General features: G+C 34.7%; 3 protein-coding genes across 3 annotated transcripts; 2 read left to right on the plus strand and 1 right to left on the minus strand.

The window, feature by feature from the left end:
- Positions 1-4: 4 nt before the first annotated feature.
- On the minus strand, positions 5-749 carry Saysd1 (SAYSVFN motif domain containing 1). Its single transcript, XM_018111202.3, has 2 exons — positions 522-749; positions 5-449 (listed from the first exon to the last, which is right to left on the minus strand). Exons 1-2 carry the CDS (start codon positions 675-677, stop codon positions 72-74), a joined length of 534 nt encoding a protein of 177 aa, XP_017966691.1. The 5' UTR covers positions 678-749; the 3' UTR covers positions 5-71.
- A 5,877-nt stretch (positions 750-6,626) lies between these two features.
- On the plus strand, positions 6,627-14,993 carry LOC115565376 (synaptic vesicle glycoprotein 2C). Its single transcript, XM_089265613.1, has 9 exons — positions 6,627-6,898; positions 6,957-7,118; positions 10,029-10,191; positions 10,350-10,471; positions 10,526-10,832; positions 10,893-11,000; positions 11,054-11,186; positions 11,244-11,655; positions 14,791-14,993. Exons 1-9 carry the CDS (start codon positions 6,805-6,807, stop codon positions 14,823-14,825), a joined length of 1,536 nt encoding a protein of 511 aa, XP_089121739.1. The 5' UTR covers positions 6,627-6,804; the 3' UTR covers positions 14,826-14,993.
- A 1,698-nt stretch (positions 14,994-16,691) lies between these two features.
- Positions 16,692-20,740, plus strand: LOC115563965 (synaptic vesicle glycoprotein 2C). The gene is made up of 9 exons (XM_030387735.2): positions 16,692-16,870; positions 16,933-17,094; positions 17,326-17,488; positions 18,238-18,359; positions 18,720-19,137; positions 19,298-19,430; positions 19,485-19,768; positions 20,087-20,214; positions 20,540-20,740. Exons 1-9 carry the CDS (start codon positions 16,795-16,797, stop codon positions 20,584-20,586), a joined length of 1,533 nt encoding a protein of 510 aa, XP_030243595.1. The 5' UTR covers positions 16,692-16,794; the 3' UTR covers positions 20,587-20,740.
- The last annotated feature ends 166 nt before the right edge of the window (positions 20,741-20,906 follow it).

A 20,906-nucleotide genomic window follows, 5' to 3' on the forward strand; every position in this document is an offset into this window, starting at 1 on the left:
TTGGGGAAAAAACTCCAATCACGAGTTTATGCCAACTATTTTACATATACTTCAATATTTATTAATTGCACTTATCTCACGCTGCCTGAGCCGTAGCGAATTTCTCGCTCGAATTGCTCTGCCTTTAAGGTGCCGTCTATACTTTCACAGTTTTTATTAAATATGCTATAAGCACTTATTTCATTGGGGTCCTTTGGGCCAGTTCTGGTATTGAAATATATTCCAAGTAATGCGGAGAACATCAAAAACACCAGACCAAATTTCAGCTCTATTGCTATCACATACAACGTCACCCAAAACAAGAAGTAGACCGTCCAAAGAGTATATTTTAAACACTTATTATCTTGGCCTTCGCTGGCATTGACGACTCTATGGGACGCTTCAATTTCGTCATCTGAAGACGCATATTCCTCAGGTGTATCATTAATGTCAGATTTATCTGGGGCTGGCTAATATAATAAGAGCTTCATTGTTTATTTTTCTGCTTTAAAGTGCGGAATGCCACATACGACATTTCATACCTTAACTTCAATTGTGGTTTGACATTTTCCCTGAGTTGGGTCCACGCCAGTGCCCAGCATCAAAAATCGTTTAAGTTTCAATTTGAAGCTGCTCAACAATGCCTCCTTTTGTTTTTGCTGACGATAATTTCTCAATTGTTCTTGAAAATCAGCCATAAAGTTATTTTTATTATCAAAACTTAAGATGTAAATAAATTAGAGATGAAACATTTTGTAAATTTAGAGATGTCACTTCTGAGTGGCACAGTTAATACCAGGGATACGGTAAAAGTCACAGTTACGATTTTAAAAATATATCAGTTTCAGCTGGTTGCAAATCTGTGTTAAATTTATTACAAACACTAACCATATAACACGTACGTGCACGTACGGAGGGAACTTATTAATATACGTGTTATTGTTTGTGTACAGCCACTGACCACTGTTGTTTGGTCAGTGGTACAGCTGTTATTTATTTAAAACGATAAAACAATTCAAATTCATCGTGAGTAGCTATCGATACTGCTTTTCATATCACGTCGCAAATTTGGAATGTTTGGGCGGCAAACTACACAAATCTTGTCTTTGTCCAACCTTACGGAGGCTACAGAATTGGCAAATTTACCTTTAAAGCTTTGTAAGGCTATAAAATTTAAAAACTCGCTTCAACTTCTTACAAAGTATGTGTGAGTCCAATAGCAGCGAAATGGCTTGCGTACATATCATATCAAAACAGACGGGCATTGACGAAAAATAATATATGTATGTACATAATTTTCTCACTACATGAACAAAAATATTTATTTTTGGCCGATAACAAACTTTAAAATTTTTTGACAGCGTAAAATATCTAAACAATAATTTAAGCAGTATAAATTAGGTATTTAACAACTCGTGTCGACAATTGTTGACGACTTGAATTTTTTTTTATACCCTGAACCCATTGAATATGCTAGCAGAGAAAAAAAATTAGCGAAAAAACGAGGGGCAATGCAATCGTGTGTGTGCAGGCCAGACGGCCGTTACTCGTTGGGAGTATTATTATTTGCTCAGTTTGATATTTAATATATAGCAATTATAATTTATATAAAAGTTAAAGTTAAGTTAAGTTATAAAAGTTAAGATAATGACATGAAAACACTAACATTTTGCATGACTATGGCAAACCCTTTCAAGAGCTACAAATACTAATACAAATACTCTAAAAGGAAAGGGCATAGAAAGAAATAAAACATGAAAAAATTGGCGCGCAGTTAAGTTTCATATTAAATCGCATGCTTTTCGTTTGAGGGCTCGCAGCGCACTGATTTTGGTTTGAGATTTTTTCACTGATCGAGCCCAGTGGTGCCAGATTTTCAGAGTCATCATAAGCTATAATATTTATTATATAAAATTGATGTATACTTTTTAATAGATATTTGAATTTTATAAATATATTTAAATTTATATTAACGAAATTATATCATCAATTTCATTATTTGCTTCCTCATATTTCTCAGATGTTTTAATTAATGATAAGTACCTTACAGGTACTTTATAATTAAAGCAACATTTGCCATGACGGCGTAATCCACATATGTAAAGTTATCAAGTAAGAAGACTCTAGTCGAGACTGCTCGACTAGGAGATACCCTTAACCCTCCAAGCTGATATTCTTATCATTCTGCACTTTTTTTATGCACGCACACATACATATATATGCATCCACCCTCACGCGCTTGCGCTCTGCTAACTGTGTAGTATGCAGCGACTGCGCTTGGGCTGCGCTGCAGTGGTGGCAATATTATGAGAACTTATTTGTTGTATAATTTAATTTCTAGACGTACGATCGTAATGAAACTTTCAGAACGTAATCATAATGTTAAAGTGTATGTGTATACCGAAGCACAAGTCTCTAGTAATTGATATACGACTTTTACAAAGATGAAGGTGAGGGGGTGAATTTAGGGGTGGGGGGTAAATTTTAACAAAAACCGAACTTGTATAAAATACATCTTTATATACATTTTAAATTTGGAGACTAGCTTGAAAGATGTAGGAGATATAATTTTTTAAGTGATCTTCGATAAGGTTTTTATCGATAAAAAAGTATCGGAATGAGTTATCGTTTTTTAGTGATAAACTCGATATGCACGTGATATATACGGCCATTTAAAAAAAAAGTTGAAGTCTCTAACTCTTATATCTTCTGAGATCGACGCGTTCATACATACGGACGGACGGACAGGGCCAAATCGACTCAGCTCGTCGCCCTGATCAAGAATATATCTACTTTGTGGGGTCTGCCACACCTCCTTCTGCCTGTTACATACTTTTAACAAAACCATTATACCCTGATTTCCCATTTTCAATGGGTTCAGGGTCTAAAAAGAACATACTAAGTATACACTAAATTACTAACCATTTCATAAAGAAACCTTATACGTAATATTGCGTTTAAACCTTTAACACTCAATTGATTTCGCAATTTAGTCTTAACTATATTAACTTGGCTAAATACACGTTCAACTGCAGCATTCGACCAAGGAAGCGATAGTATATGTATAGCAAATAATGATAACTGCTGAAAAGTGTTGTTTCCGCCAGCATCCTTATAAAATTGGGTAGTATTTTCTTTTTCCTCCCAATTTATTAAATGAATTTTTGCAAATTGAGCAACAATTTCACCAATATTTGAGTAGTTGAAAATTCCAACAAATAAATTATCTCAGTCGGTGTCTTATTTGCACGTAGCATATTGTCTACGGAGAGAACTTCCATTTTTCTCAAAGTAACAAAATTGTTAGGAAGTCTGAAATTGAACCGTGGATTAAAAATATATTAATTTCACCAGACGTGGATATTGATATGAAGGACGACTTGGAAAAAGTCTCTAGACCAGATTTGTTTATGGGATACGCTTTCGAAGCAGAAGCCAAAAATCCTATATATTTTACGCACATTAGTGACATAAAACAAAATTGCAAAGATTTTATAATGACATTAATCATCCAACTGCGAGAGAGGTAAGCTTATATTTGAATTTATATTAGTGCACGAACATATACATATGTGCACTCAAAGACTCGAGTCACTCGACGCCAATATGCTTCGGATAACTGTTGTATTCCTCTTTAGGTCTTATTTATTCTTATTCATTATACTAAAGCCAGAGGGTTATGAGTCATAGAGTCCATGCGCACTCCAGCTTACTCAACCGTATTCTGCCTCGGGCTCACTCACGCAGTCTTATCTCGAATGGACTCTATTTTGCTAGGTTATGAGTGCGGCCATGCAGCCCTCTAGTATGTAACAGGCAGAAGGAGGCGTGGCAGACCACACAAAGTATATATATTCTTGATCAGGGCGATCCGTATATGACGCTCGGATATCGAGTTTCTGATATCGATAACTTATTCCGTTATTTTTATCGATGGACACCTAATCGAAAGTCAGTTATAAAATTATATCTCCTACATCTTTAAGGCTAGAGTCTCCAAATTTCTATTTTGATTTTTGTTAGAATTTACCCCTCACCCTTATAACCACCCGCTCACCATCATCTTTGTGAAATGCGTATTTCAAATACTAGAAACTTGTGCTTGTATTTTCATACATATATTTGAACAATATTACGTTCTGAAAGTTTCATTAAGATAGTACGTCTAGAAATTAAATTATTCTACAAATAAATTCTCAAAATATTGCCAACACTGCAGCGTAACCCAAGCGCACTCGCCTGTGTATATGCGTGTGTGTGTGCAAATTATTATTGAAATATTAGTTGCTCGAAGGGTGCAGGGAATCTCGTAGTTGAGCAGTGTCGACTAGAGCTTTTTTACTTGTTATTTATTTATTATATATATATATATATATATATTCTTTTCAATATGAATGCCCCAAACATACATATATATATATATATATATATATATATATATATATATATATATATATATATATATATATATATACTCATATATATATATACATATGTATGTTTGGGGCATTCATATTGAAAAGAATATATATAGAATAGAATATATATAGAAAAGAATATATATAAGCTCATATTGTTGTAATCATTCTGTACTTCTTTTATGCATACTTACATACACATCCATACGCAACACATGCATCATGATGCAATCCCGCGCTCTGCTAACTGCTCAATAGCACTTTGGTCAGTGGCAATTGGCAGCGACTACGCATGCTCTGCGCTGCAGCTTAGGCAATATTATGGGAATTTGCTTGTAAATTTCTTGTAGTGGGAGTATCTTCATGAAACTCTGAGAACATACATATATTATTCCGAAGCACAAATTGCTAGGCGAAGGAGGAGTGGTATTCAAAGTCAATAAATTACAAAACATTTTCCGATATACCAAAAATCATATAGTTCAAGATCTAGAAAGCTGAAATTTGGAATGCGGATTCGTGTTGATCACACAAATCAACAAAATATGGCGGATATATCTACGCCCATTGGAGGCGTGGCAATGCGGATAAAACTGTATCTCCTAGAGTTTTAAAGCTATAACATTAAAATTTTCAATATGAGTTAATGGTATGATTAAATAAAATACGTCAACTTCGACTAGGGGCTTTGCAAATCGAACCTGAAGATATAGTGATTTTTAAAGTTCTGCTATATTTTAGAGATGTTAAAATTTGGTATATATATGTACTTGAGCTGACCACCCAAGACCAAAAAGGTTTGGCAGTAATATGTATGTATGTCCGCCCACAGGGGGCGTGCTAAAGTGTATGTCTCCTACAGTTAAGCTAACCTCCTCTATCGATGATCCAAAAATAATTGTTCCGCTTATTTAGGGGCGTGGCATATCGAAATTTAAAAATGACTTAATTACATTGTTATTAATAATTACATTATATTCAATAAATTTGTATTACAAAACTATATTACATTGTTTTGTACAGCTATCTTCTGTAAAGTATATTTTTAAGTTGGAGGAATACATATATTCGTTAAAAAACTAATTTTGAGCAATCTAAAAATGCCCACTAAAAACCATTTCAACAGTAGCAGTTTCACTAGCCATAAAGTATCATCTTCACTAGGTAAACAGACGGAAGCAGATACCAGGTACTAGTGCCGTGTCCCAATAAACCAGCGTTGTTTACAAGTATTATTATTAATGTGTAACAACTTAAATGTGTGTTACTTTTCTTTTTCACACATTAAACTGCGAGGTGTCATAAAAGTCATAAAGATGTTTATAGCTGCATATATGAGTGACATGTGCAGCCTGCCAGTAACACCTTCATATGTCTCACTCGCACCCAAGAATGAAACGAGTCTGATATCGCATCACAATATGTGTAGACACAAACCTTCGCCTTTTTCACCTTTACCTATAAAGTATACTCACATTTTCGCATAGGTCAAAAGAAAAAATGTTTTTAAGAGAATATTAACTGTATATAAGGTTTTAATAGCAATCATCTCATTCAATTTAATATTCAACTTCAATCAACAATGGAGTTCATCTTGACAGTAATTTTCCCTGCCTCCTTACACCGAACTGAAACATATTTCATAAATTAATAAATTAGTCCAATGTCATCTCCGTACTTATTTATCTTTGTTGTGCACTGATAACTGAATTTTTAGTGACTATTCGAGGGATGTTTGATAAGTCGCTGATTGCTAGGTAATTGCTTCTGTTCAACACGAAGTGAATATTCTGACACTCCACTTTTGCTTCGAGTCCATATTTTACTAGCAGATGTATTAAAATAGTATTCGCCGGTTCGTTCTAATATCAAGGTAATTGATGTTAATGACACCAAGTGAGTCCCAAAATACTGCCAGCGTACAGACCCACCTTGGCCTTCTTTGATTCATGTTCACTCGATGAAACCCGGTTTTAACATTTTTTTTTTACATTTTCCTTGCTATCGGGTTTACTGTGATGAATCCATGATTAAACGGCTACAAAATGGCGTAAAAACTCGTTTGGACTTCGCCCAAAAGTCTTGTCAACAAGTTTTAAAGATACTCACACGGCTTCACTCAGCGTATAGTCGAGCGTGAGCGATCAAGACATCTATCTCGTAAATAGTGCAATAATATCCAAATATTTATGTAAAATGTGGTGTATTCACGAAGTTAAAAAAGTTTCACTGGCTTCTACGTTAAGACTACTATAATTCTTGACAAACCCCTCGGGCATAGGAAACCATATCAAACGATCTTGGCTATCTTTATATGTTAGAGAGCACATTCTGCCTCGTCAGTCACATTTCAAAGTAGCTTCGGTCAGGATCGTTTACTTCTCCCTTAATTAATACAGCTCTTGAAATGACGAGTGTGAACCAGCAAGATGCAGAATCGAAGCCATCCCGAAAATCCATAAGTAATAGTCATGAATATGAAGAAGTTCTTGAATTAATCGGTAAAGGTTTTAAAAATGTGATATATATACCCTGCTATTAAAGAACTATTTGTTAAAGGATTTGGACGTGTGCAGTGGATAATTCTGTTTGCATCAGGACTTTTACTAATGATGGTCATAAACGAGACAATGGGTATGTCATACATAACGATTGTATCCCAGTGCGATTTTGAAACGAATTCAGTGTACAAGGCCATAATGAGTGCTGCCAGTTTTATCGGTGAGTTCTCAAATATGATAGACATGATAAATAAATTTATTTTTAAAAACTTATCTATTATGTAACCCGTCAAAATAGTTTGATATTATAATTCATTATTATATATAATTGGAGATGTGTATAAGCGTACATTACAACGGTTTAAAAATTTTGACACAAACACTGTATTTATCAATATGTATGTAGTCTCAGCATTTAGTCACCTGGCATCTGGTGCAAATCTGATTAAAATAAGTATTTTATTAAATAAGTAAGTAAGTAAGCTCTAGTCGAGACTGCTCGACTACGATATCCCCTGTACTCTTCGAGCAACTGCTATTTCCATGATTCGCATCTTTTTGCTTACACGAGAAACAACACAGACAGTCATACGCCCACACGCATAAATATACACGGGCTGCAGTGCGAGCTTACTTAATTACTTAATTGCTTAATAATATTTCTTGCGGATATACTTTATTCATGAAACTTTCAGATTGTGATTATATTATTCAAATGCGTATATTTGCTAAAACTGTATTTTAAATACGCCTTTTACAGATTTATGGGTAGTGGTGGGGGATAAATTATATAAAAAATTGAAATTGTATATAATGCATCTGAATAAACATATATTTAGCTTTAAAGATGCAGCAAATATAATTATATTACTGATTTTCGAGAGGGCTTTTAATACGTTATCGATTTTTTTAGATAGACTCGATAAGCGCGCTTAATATACAATTTAACCCTGGCCGTCTGTCCGCTTGTTCGTATGCTTGAACGCGTCGATCTCAGAAGATATAAGAGCTAGAGACTCCAAATTTTTATAAAATGTCCATATATATAGCTCGCATATCGATATCAATAAAATCGATAGCTCATTCCTTTATTTTGTTATCGATAAAAACCTTATCGAAAATCAATTAATATCTCCTACATCTCTTAAACTAGACTCCAAATTTCAAAAATATATTTAGATGCATTTTATACAATTTCGGATTTTTTATTTAAGTTTTTGTCCCACTACTATATCCACCCGCTCACCATCATATTTGTAAAAGGCGTATTTCAAAGACTAGAGACTTGTGCTTTGACAAATGTATGCATATTCATGTTATAATCATAGTCCATTGACAAGAAAAGTTATTAAACAATTAAGTTCCCATAGTAAGCCCACACTTCAGCCAATGCGTGCGTGTGTTTGTGTGATTTATTGTTGAAATATCAGTTGATCGAAGGGTTCAGGGGATCTCGTAGTCGCGAAGTCTCGACTAGAGTCTTCTTATTTGTTATTAAAATTGAACCTTCAAGACTAACTATATATAGTTAGGGTTAAGTTGAGTTTTTATACCCTGAGCCCATTGAAAATGGGAAATCAGGGTATAATGGTTTTGTTAAAAGTATGTAACAGGCAGAAGGAGGCGTGGCAGACCCCACAAAGTATATATATTCTTGATCAGGGCGACGAGTTGAGTCGATTTAGCACTGTCCGTCTGTCTGTCCTAGGTCCGTGTATATCACGCGCATATCAAGTTTATCACTAAAAATCGATAGCTACTCCCGATATTTTATTATCGATTAAAAACCTTATCGAAAGCTAGTTATTTAATTATAGCGCCTACAGCTTCAGAGCTAGAGCTTCCAAATTTTATATGTAGATTCATGTCTATTTTATATATTTTCGGTTTTTGTTAAAATTTACCCCCACCCCTAAATTCGACCCCTCACCCTCACCTTTGTAAAATGCGTATTTCAAGTAGTAGAGACTTGTGCTTTGAAATGTACATCCATTTGAACATTATGAGTATGTTCTGCAAGTTTCATTAAGATTGGACGTCTAGAAAATAAATTATTCAACAAATAAATTCTAAAATTATTGCCAACACTGCAGCGCAGCCCAAGCGCAGTCGCTGTTTACTGCGAAGTTCGCAGAGCGCATTCTAATACGTGCGTGTGTATGTATGTGTGCCTAAAAAAGGTGCAGAGTGATTGGAATATCAGACTGGAGGGTTCAGGGTATCTCCTAGTCGAGCAGTCTCGACTAGAGTCTTCTTACTTGTTATACCCTGAACCATTGAAAATGGGAAATCAGGGTATAATGGTTTTGTTAAAAGTATGTAACAGGCAGAAGGAGGCATGGCAGACCCCACAAAGTATTTATATTTTTGATCAGGGCGACGAGCTGAGTCAATTTGGCTTTGTCCGTCCGTCCGTATGTATGAACTCGTCGATCTCAGAAGATATAAGAGCTAGAGCTTTTTTCCTAGTTCATATCAAGTTTATCACTACAAATCGATAACAACTCCCAATATTTTATTATCGATTAAAAACCTTATCGAAAGCTTGTTATTTAATTATATCTTCTACACCTTTAGAGCTAGAGCTTACAAATTTTAAATGTAGACTTATGTGTATTTTATATATTTTCGATTTTTGTTATAGTTTACCCCTCACCCCTAAATTCACCCCCTCACCCTCACTTTTGTAAAAGGCGTATTTCAAGTACTAGAGACTTGTGCTTTGGAATGTACACACATTTAAACACGTTCTGAAAGTTTCATTAAGATCGTACGTCTAGAAATTAAATTACTCAACAAATAAATTCTCATAATATTGCCAACACTGCAGCGCAGCCCAAGCGCAGTCGCTGCTTACTGCGCAGTTGGCAGAGCGAGTTCTACTACGTGCGTGTTTATGTATGTGTGCCTAAAAAAAGTGTAGAGTGAGTAGACTATCAGATTGGAGGGTCCAGGGTATCTCCTAGTCTCGACTAGAGTTTTCTTACTTGTTATTATTAGTATATTTATCTTATATGTATATATGTACATTTATCTGAAATTTTCATATTTGTATGGAAGAATAGGTAGACAGATATTTTTCGCGCTGAAAATTTTTTCGATTTCAAAAACACGTTTACTTATTTTACAGGAATTTTCAGTTCTTCATATTTCTGGGGTTATCTAAGTGATGCCATTGGACGTAAGCCAGTTCTAATATATACGACATTGTGCGGAAATTTATTGTCCCTAATATCAATCATTATTCCGAATTTCTGGATTTATGTGGTGGCACGATTTTTGGTTGGATTCTTGTAAGTATATAGCTATTTTCACAAACGATTAGTTCGTTTCGATTTTTAATTATATATAGAAGAGTATGTAAGCATATTTGTAGTCCGTATATGTGTATGTATGTATATGTAGTATATATGTTGTTTTGCCTTCGCTATTCGTATACTTTGATTCACAGTATAGCAGGTGCTTCTTCCACGACATACGCATATCTTGGGGAGTTTTTCATACCGCGTCATCGACCGATAGTTATAAACTATGCAAGCTTATTTGTCGGCATTTCTACAATTTATGTGCCAGGTAAAGATTTGACAAATTTGGAAATAATCAGTTAAACTGTATTTTATATTAAAGCGATTGCGTGGTTTGTTATGGGTATGGATTGGAGTCTGGATGTGACTGAAAGCTTTACGTTCCGTCCCTGGCGTTTGCTTACAGTATTTTATTTTGTTCCTGGACTGATCGGAACAATAATGCTGATTAAAATGCCAGAAAGCCCAAAGATTTTGCTATCTATGGGTAGAACCGATGAGGCGTACGCCGCCGTAGAGTGGATCGCCTTAAAAAATATTGGCAAACATCTCCATGATCTGAAAGTTGAGGCACTCAAATGTGATGCATTTGCAGACAGAGAAAGCATACTTAGTGTATCCAAATCACCGTGAGTCTTAAAGTCAAAAATATGTTTTCATGGTTATAGTTTATTGTTTTCATTCTCTAGGACGGTGAGCTTCAGAAAAATGTGGGCACAAACTGCACCATTGCTTAAAAGGCCACATTTGAAGAACTTCTGCATAAGCTGCATAGTTATGTGTGGTCTTTTTTTCAGGTGGGCGATGACTTGAACGGACTTCAGTTCTTACAGTTGCATTTTGTTTTCAGCTCGTCGGGCATGGGCTTGTGGTATCCAGAAATACTCAATCGCTTGGGATCATCCGTTTCTGAAGACGCAATGACCGTTTGTGATGTGATCGAGGCTTCAGTTGATCAGTGGCAAGTTAACATAACGACAGATGTATGAACATGAGTAACATTGAGTTGAGCAACTTGAAGAGCGTTTAATTTTTTACAGATTTGCAATGATCAAATCAATACAAAGAGCTATATCGACACGATTACATACGGATCAGCTTTAATTACAGGCTATATTGTAATGGGCTTTGTTATCAATCAAATCGGGCGTAAGGCATCCATCACAGTGGGCTTAGCCATAGCTGCTGGGTGCGCTTTGTCGTTAGTATGGATAAAAAATGAAGCAGTCATTATAGTCTGCTTTTGCTTGTACCTGGTACTACCGGGCCTGTGTGTATCAGTACTAAGCGGAGTCGTGGTGGATCTCGTCCCTACGAATCTGAGAGGCAAGGCAGTTTGCATCTGTCTCATGCTGGGGCGTACGGGCAGTGTGTTTGGCAGCAACATCATTGGGATACTTCTCGAATCGTACTGCCACATTACATTTGGATTATTTTCTGGATTTGTTTTGTGTGAGTTCAAGCAAACAATTAAATCATGCATAAGTGTTGAATTCATGCCCAAATGTTGAATATTTAACAGTATCAGTTCAGGAATTTCCATGAAAAGTAAAAGCGTTTGGTAAAAATATTTAAGATTTTATATCGAGGCTGAGATAATCAGTAAAGCACAATATCAACAACAAGAGCACTGCTGCTCTTGGCTTAGACGCACTGGTACTTTTGTTAATATTATTATTATGGGGTCTGCGATGATTCCTTCTGCCTGTTACATACTTTTTACAAAGCCATTATACCCTGATTTCGCATTTTCAATGGGTGCAGGGTATAAAAAGTGGATATACAAAAAAGTTCGAAAAAAAGAAAAATTGTAATAATACAAAATATATAAAACTAATTCATATTTTTTAAAAAATGAACTTAATTTTACTTTTAGTTTTTATAAATATTTAAATAAGTATACAAAAATAATTTCAATAATGAAAGCTGCTTCCTTTCTTCGAAATAACTTCAGAGATCCGGTCTTTCAAAAATTGATACGAGTTTATGCATGCCAATTTTTAAATAAAAGAGTTTTTATTACAAAAATTATGGGTGCGTCTAACCTAAGACCAGCAATGTATATATATGTATATGAATATGAAACTGCTGGGCTACATACGCATGTAAACGTATGCATGAGGCATGGGGTTAGCCTATTTCAGGCTATATCTAGTCTATTTGATCTAGCTTATTAATAACTAGCTGGCCCGGCAAACGTTGCATTGCCCTATCCATTATTCTAGATTAAGGCCACAAATAGACAAAGATTGGCCCTGTGATTTGTTGATCGTCATGGCGAAGGCAAGGGGAATCGGGAACTGAATTCGTTTAAACTCAAAGGGCATATCTGTTGGGATCATCGGAATCCTAGGAATAAGAACTTTCTCATCTTTACATTTTTCTTTGAGTATCGACGCGTGAATCACATTGCTCATCAGTTTTCTTATCACCAAACGCGTTCCATTGCACAGTTTTGGTTGGCTTAAATTTCTAAGAATGGTAACTACCGAGCCAACCTTCAGTTGTAAATTGTGCGGTGGTAAACCAGGCAGTGGCTTCTTCTTCGTTTGTTACACAGTCGAAAAATTTCAATGAATACAGAGTACCAACGATTTTATTTTGAATTATAAGATTAAGGTCATCCACATCTTTATTTTCGGCATTTTTATTAATAGTAATACTGAATATGCTTCGCACAAAACCACATAAAACAATCGAGAAATATATGTATAAATAATTTACACAAATTTATGTTTGAGACAAACAAATACCTGAACTTTCGAGATACTTAGCTTCTGTATGCACGCGTATTATTCTTATCAAATGTGCTTTTTTTATGAATAGTTAGGTTCGCCTGAGGCTGTGCCGTAGACTGACTCACTACATTTGTTTATTTACTTTTATACTATTGTATAATATGAGAGCAGGACCGAAAACTGTCACTGTTATCAAGCCTACTGAGTACCAATGGAAATTTGAATCTTTAGGGAAAAAATCGTGTTTGGTTCAGTATTCTTAAGATCTATTATCCTACTCGTAGCAGAGACAGATCCAACAAATCAAAAACCATGAAAATTGGTCCAGCAGATCTCGAGTTATAAGTGTAGGAACACTTTTACACAACTCTCTTTTATATATATATAGATATTGAAAATGGAAGTAGAGGTAGACTATGAGAAGCTCTAGTCACTCAGAGAGCTAAGTACAAAACAGATTTAACTGCTGTCTATGCCATATAATAATTATATTTATATTAAGGTACATAAGCTGCGTATTTAGCATATTGAGTTACCCTTGTCAAACATACACATGTATATATAGTATGTATGTATTTTAGAGCATTGCATGATTTCACTTAAAACAACCGTCACGTAGAATGAGTGAGTGTGAAGTATACAATCACATAAAGCAAAATGTATAACATACTTCGTATATGCTCGGCTCGCTGGTTGTAGTATATTTATGTATGTATGTATGTATGTATTAGAGATCTGCATGTATACCAAAAAGAAGTGCTCGAACTAGCAATGCAAAAATGCACTCAAGCGCAGCAGCTCAAATGGTTTTTATACTTATTCACGAAAGTGAAATGAGTATATTGGTTATGTGCAATGTCCGTCTTGCTGTCCGTCCGCCTGTCCGTCTGTCCGTATGGAACGCACTATTAAAATTTTCCAGATCCGCCCACTGGGGGCGTATCTTCAAGAGTTTTAAAGCTATAACGTTAAAATTTTGCACGTAAGCTAATGTTATGATTCTATAAAGATTAATGAAATTATATGACTACGACTTTTAGGGGCGTGGCAAATCGGAGCTGAAGATACATAGAGTGATTTTTGCTAGAGACTTCAAAGTTGGTATACTCGGGCTGACCTCCCAAAACAAAAAGAGCTTTAGTGGATATATGTTCGCCCACAGGGGGCGTGCCAAACCGCAAAAGTTTATCTCTCATAAAGTATAAGAGCCAAATCGATCGCCAAATAATATTGTTACGCCTCTTTAGGGGCGTTGCATATCGAGCGTAAGCATCCTAATTTCGTAGCTAGGTTACCGTTAGCTTGCTCTATGAGCTGGCCAAAAATGAAGTATCTACGCCTATTAGGGGCGTGGCAAATCGAGAAAAACTGAATTTTTTACAGTATTAGAGCAAAACTTGGCTACTAAATTGCTGATGAGGTGTGAATGAGTATTCCGCAGCCGGTAACGCCCGATTATATTTAATTAATTTTGTATTTTAGTTTTTATTATTCTTCTTATATAACATATTCTGTTAACTTTGTTTTCTTTTTTTCTTATTTTAATAATTAATAACAATTAATAATTTATTAATTTCATTTTTATTTGATGAATATAATCACATATGTAAGGTTTTATGTATAGGGTCTGCTATGTCTCCTTCCTAAATATAGTAGGATCCCGTTGAAACGACTCCGCTTTTAGGGTCCGTACGGTTATTGCAGCGACAATTTTGGTCCCTAGACAAACTTATATGAGCAAATTTAAACGGCTTAACCGGATTCCACTGTTTATAGAGTCAAATGTGTATTATTATTTTATTTATTTATTTATGTTATATAATTTATGTTGAATATCTTTTATTTATAGTTTGTGCGGTTTTGGCTTTTCTTCTACCAATGTAAGGGATGCTACAGTATGAATGGCCATGGAATACTGATTACTTACTGATACTTAAATTAATTAAACAAATATGTATGATCCAATGCGAAATTTAAGTATTCAATTAAATAAAAATGTTAATAAACAAGACGACGTAAAATCGTCGGAGTCGTTTGCTACTATCATCTAAACCAATCTTCTTTATTAACGATTTTACGTCGGAGTCGTTTGCTACTATCAGATAAACCAATCTTTATTAACATTTTTATACCCTGAACCCATTGAAAATGGGAAATCAGGGTATAATGTTTTTGTGAAAAAGTATGTAAGTATTTAAGTATTCAATTAAATAACAAGTAAGAAGACTCTAGTCGAGACTGCTCGACTAATATTCTTATCATTCTGCACGCACGCACACATACATACACATGCAACCCTCACGCGCCCGCGCTCTGCTAACTGTGTAGTATGCAGCGACTGCGCTTGAGCTGCGCTGCAGTGTGGGCAATAGTATGATAATTTACTTGGTGAATAACTTCTTTTGTAAACATACGATCTTAATTTTCAGGGCCTAATTATATGGTCAAAATGTGTGTACATTCTAAAGCACAAGTCTCTAGTACTTCAAATACGTTTTTTAAAAATGGGGGCGAAGGGGGCGTGGTATCCAAAATCTGTTGATTGCAAAATGTTTGTATTCATCATATGTACACAGTAAATCTGAAGTCTCCACGTCTAATAGTACTCCGATGAGGCTCAAAAAACAAAATCAGTTTTTCGATTATTCTCGATACTCGTACTGCGTATGGTATACACGAGTATGCACACAAAATTTCAGCTCTCTAGCTCTTATATCTTCTGAGATCTCGGCGCTCATACGGACAGACGGACGGACGGACGGACGGACAGACGGACAGGGCTATATCGACCCAGCTCGTCGTGCTGATCAAGAATATATATACTTTATGGGGTCTGCGATGATTCCTTCTGCCTGTTACATACTTTTACACAAAACCATTATACCCTGATTTCCCATTTTCAATGCGTGTATTTGCCAAAGCACAACTCTCTAGTTAGTACTTTAAATACGCATTTTACAAATTTAGTGGTGACTGGGTGGATATTGTGAGGGTACATGAACAAAAATTGAAATTCAATAAAATACATATGTATGTGTCTACATTTTAAATTTGCAGACTTTAGCTCACCCATTTTCAATGGGTTCAGAGTATAATAATAGAAAATAATAAAAAATAGCAAAAATAAAATTTAAATAAATTACAAATAAATAAATATTTCTGATTTGCTACTACCATATTTTTTATGTGTTGGACATTAGATATTGCAAATTTCATTACGTGACTATCTGGTTTATAATACTTAGTCAATGAATAAAATATTAAAGCATCAAGGGCTTAATACATAAACATAATCTCTCAATCGCGTTTCTTAAATTACGTCAGCGAAGCTACCATATATGGCAGATTATTCTTTTTACTAAAATAAGCGGAAGCGATTAAACCTATTACTAGAAAATATTTTTGAATAAGTTCATTTAAATGAGATGTATATATGTTATTTAAATTAATTCAGTGAATGAAACTAACAATTTGCAGATTTTCCGGCGAATATAATGATTCGTCTATTAATTGAAAGTACATTGATAACAATAATATATATGTATGTTTGAGACCTTTCAATCCATTTACGATTTAAATATATTGCTCTCACTGTCCCCACAACATGTCTCTATCTCTCTTTATCACTCAGTCTTTTTCTCTCAAATGATATTAAGATATAACATTCTCAATCATTTGAATCTCAAAACAAGTTTTTGCGCTCTCAAGCATTAAAAGTTGTTGAATTGCTTTGTAGTACGAATCACACAGCTGCGAGTTGTGTGTCTTAAATGTTATATATTCCATTGAAATACTTAACATATAAGGTGTGGCTAGTTTGTAAACAACGCCAGTTGGATGCTTGCCTTTGGAAATGAAAATGCAAAATCTTCGTGGAGAGACGTTCACTTCAAATATGTTGGAGTACGATGAAGTCTTGGAGAGGATAGGTAAGCAGTTACCCATCCACATATACAGATAATTTTAGCTAATCCGCTACGCATCGACACAGGCTATGGTAAGACCCAATGGCTACTACTTTTAATAAGCGGCCTGCTGACAATTACTTCTGTGGCTGCTCAGCAAACAATGAGCATCGTTGTAATCGCATCTCGTTGCGAGTTCGCCACAACGGAAGCCGAGATGGGTGTTATGATGGCGGCATATGTAGCGGGTAAGTCATGGACTGCAAAGCACTTAACAGCAGTTTGAAGCACCTCTGCTCTCGATTGTTTTACACTTGTTAATTAATTGAACATATATAATAATAATAAATATATAAATACGAGATTATATGTATGTATATTTAAATTCAAAATACGAAAACTCATATATATCTATTCATGCCTTTGTATACATACACGTATAATATTAATCAACAATTATTTGATTTGCATTTCTGTAGGGGTTTTTCTCTCAACCTATATATGGGGATATGTCTGCGATGCAATAGGTCGTCGTAAAGTTTTGCTTTACGGAACATTTTCAAGCTGTGCCCTTCTATTTATTCTCATGTTTGTGACAAGTGTTTGGCTATTTAACGTTATTAACTTACTTTCCGGTATCAGGTAAGAATCATCATCATGTATGTAAATTGACTCAATATTCATTTACAATGGATAAGCTACAACACAATGAATACGCTAGCTAACATAGCTTGTGTCGAGCGATGCCAACTGTTAGTTTTATTCTCCGAACCCAATGAAAATGGGAAATAGGGGTATAATTGTTTTCTTGAAATGTATTTAACAGGCAGAAGGAGGCGTGGCAGACCCCACAAAGTATATATATTCCTGTCCGCCTGCCCATCCATCTGTCCATCTGTCCGTCAGTCCGTTCGTCTGTCCATATGAACGAACATACGAGTTTATCATATATTTTCGATAACTCATCCGATAACTTTTTATCGAGAACAATCGAAGAATTGATTTGGTTTTTTTAGCCTCATTCGAAGACTATTAGATCTTCAGACTTCAGATTTACTGTGTATATACATATAATGAATACAATCATTTTGTAACTCACAGATTTTGAATTTCACGCCCCCTTTGTAAAAAACGCTTTTCAAATACTAGAGACTTGTGCTTTGGAATGTGTGTACATGCAATCTGATTACGTTCTGAAAGTTTCATTAAGATTGTACGTCTAGAAAGTAAATTATTCAACAAATATTTATTTCATAATATTCTCATATTATTGCCCACACTGCAGCGCCCAAGCGCAGTCGCTGTGTATGTAATGTGCATATCTCCTAGTCGAGCAGTCTCGACTAGAGCCTTTTCACTTGTTGATAATGTGTTGAATAAATTTTTTACAGTCTCGGCGGTGTCTCTGCGGCTCTTTATGCATATTTGAGTGAATTCAACATACCTCGACATCGAGCCGTTGCGATTAATTATTCAACAATGTTTGTCAGTGTCACTGCCATATATGTCCCAGGTACTATAACATCTCTCAATACTTTACGAATATTATTATCATCTATAGGATGAGTCTAGCGAATTTCATATTCATATTCTCACTATAGTTGACATTTCACTCTTTATATATACGTCCTTTTTTTCTCTCCCAAATTTTGAATAGTTCACTGTTTTAGACAAGTTTTTTTTTTATATACATATGATCATGAACACAGGCCGATAAATCTCCTAGTAGGAAACATAATAAGGACTGTCGAAAATAAAATATTTATATAAGCTGAATAAATTACCTTTTGAGGGTCACATATACATACATACTTAATAATGTATTATATTAAATTATGCCAACATTAAATATTGTAATTTCATGTACTTACAGCAACCGCTTGGGCAGTATTATCTTATGATTGGAGTATTCCCATTATTGGTGACTTTGTGTTTCGTCCATGGCGTTTATTAATGTTATTAACTCTTTTACCCGGAGTTATTGGGGGCCTGGTACTACTATATTATCCCGAAAGTCCCAAGTATCTACTGTCTCAAGATAAAGAGGATCAGGCAATAAACGCTGTAGATTGGATCAGCAAATTTAATCGAGGATTGCCCATTACTCAAGTTCTGATTTGCAATGAGCTCAGATTAAAACCAGAGATACAGACTGAAGAAAACATACTATCGAATTCCAAAGGCTGGCATATGATCACAGACATCGCTCGTGCCACTAAACCTTTATTTCATAAGCCACATGGATTTAATTTTGTGCTATGTAACGTTGCAGTCTTCTGTATGTTTTTCAGGTGAGTATGAAAAAGGACAATAGTTTCATTTTATATAAATTGCACCCGGTCACAAATTATTGTATACAATACTTTATTTTCTGAGCTTCATGTAAATTTGTGGGAGCCTTTAAACCATAGCTTGGTGAAAAATAATTTAAATTTAAATTTAACTTTTTAGCTCTAATGGAATACAGCTTTGGTTTCCAGAGATTGTCAACCGATCATCCAATGAAGGAAATCAAAGCTCTACAGTTTGTGAAATACTAAGCAGTCCCACGCAAGACCAGATGAAATCCATGAACAGTACCAATGTAAGATATGAACCATAATTTGGATAAATTAACTTAGCATTAATTTATTTTTAGATCTGCTCTGATGTAATTTCAACCAATACTTATATTGACAATATGATAGTGGGGGTTGCCTTTTTGGTGGGTTTCCTAATTCAAGGCGTCATATTAAACCCTATTGGTCGTAAGAACGTTTTGGTGGCTGCTCTCGCCTTGTCAATATTCAGCGGATTCTTACTACATTTTGTTTCAAATCCCATCGTGGTGCTGATCTTATTCTGCTTGGTCATCCTTCTGCCTGGACTATCAATTTCTATTATGTTGGGTGCCATTGTCGACCTAGTCCCAACAAATTTAAGGTAAAAGATTACATGCCCTTAAATTTGCCTGTGTCGATGCCAAGTTATCCATATTTATATATTAAATAATTATATATTTATATATATTTACATAATTGCTTTTATTAGTTGCTGCACTGCGTACAAGATATTATAATTTGTCTTCTATTTACAATATTCTATATATATATATATATATATATATATATATATATATATGTAATTTGAATGTACAGACCCTAAAACGAGATGCTGGAACGAATACCACCACATATATAAACCTACAAACATACATATGGATGTATGTATCGTCTTCTAATGTGTTTTCTGTCATTTCAGAGGAAAAGCTGTTAGTTTGTGCATGTCCTTGGGACGACTTGGAATTATTGCAGCAACAAATCTGATGGGTATTATATTAATCCAATATTGCACGACGACGTTTGCATTGCTTTCTGTAATTCTAATAGGTAAGTGATTTTATTCACCATAGATCAACAGTATTATCCAACATTCTGTTTATTAAAGCAAACGAAATTTGTTTGTGTATAGGTTTATAATCGAATACAAACTTTTAGTTTTAGTTTCAATTTGTGCTGTTGCTAAGAGACCAAAATTCCGTGTGTTTAGAGAGTAGTTTTCACCATATCCCAGTTACAATATTAATTATAGGCTTTCGGTGCCCCAAACTAAAATGTTCAGTTCAGTTCAGTTCAGTAGTAAAGATAAGTCAAGCAACAATATTTTACCAATTTGTGAACATTTATCAAATCATAACATAATTTTTCTTTACAGTGTGTTTTGTAGTTGTATATTATCTTCCGATTCGGAATTCGGCATAATCAAATTGTGTGGACTGGAAATCCAATACACGAATAAAAATATATTAAAGGAATTGTACGCTTTTTATTAATATTGTAAATATTAAAATACTTGTTAAAATGTGCGAAACTTTGTAAAACCACTTAGAATTCAAAATAAATGTTAACAAACCTACATAGCTTGTTGATGGGTTAGCGTATATCAAGTAAGTTATGTCATCCTACCATAAGAATCATAAACAAACAGTATACTAAAGACAAGATTATCTTCTTTTGCCAATAATAGGATGTGCGGATCATTAAAATATGTATGTAAAATAAATAAATACGGTATCGATCAG

The sequence above is a fragment of the Drosophila navojoa genome, chromosome 2 (genome assembly GCF_054131105.1).
Source record: "Drosophila navojoa isolate 15081-1374.11 chromosome 2, UAZ_NAV_1.0, whole genome shotgun sequence".
Classification (NCBI taxonomy): domain Eukaryota; kingdom Metazoa; phylum Arthropoda; class Insecta; order Diptera; family Drosophilidae; genus Drosophila; species Drosophila navojoa.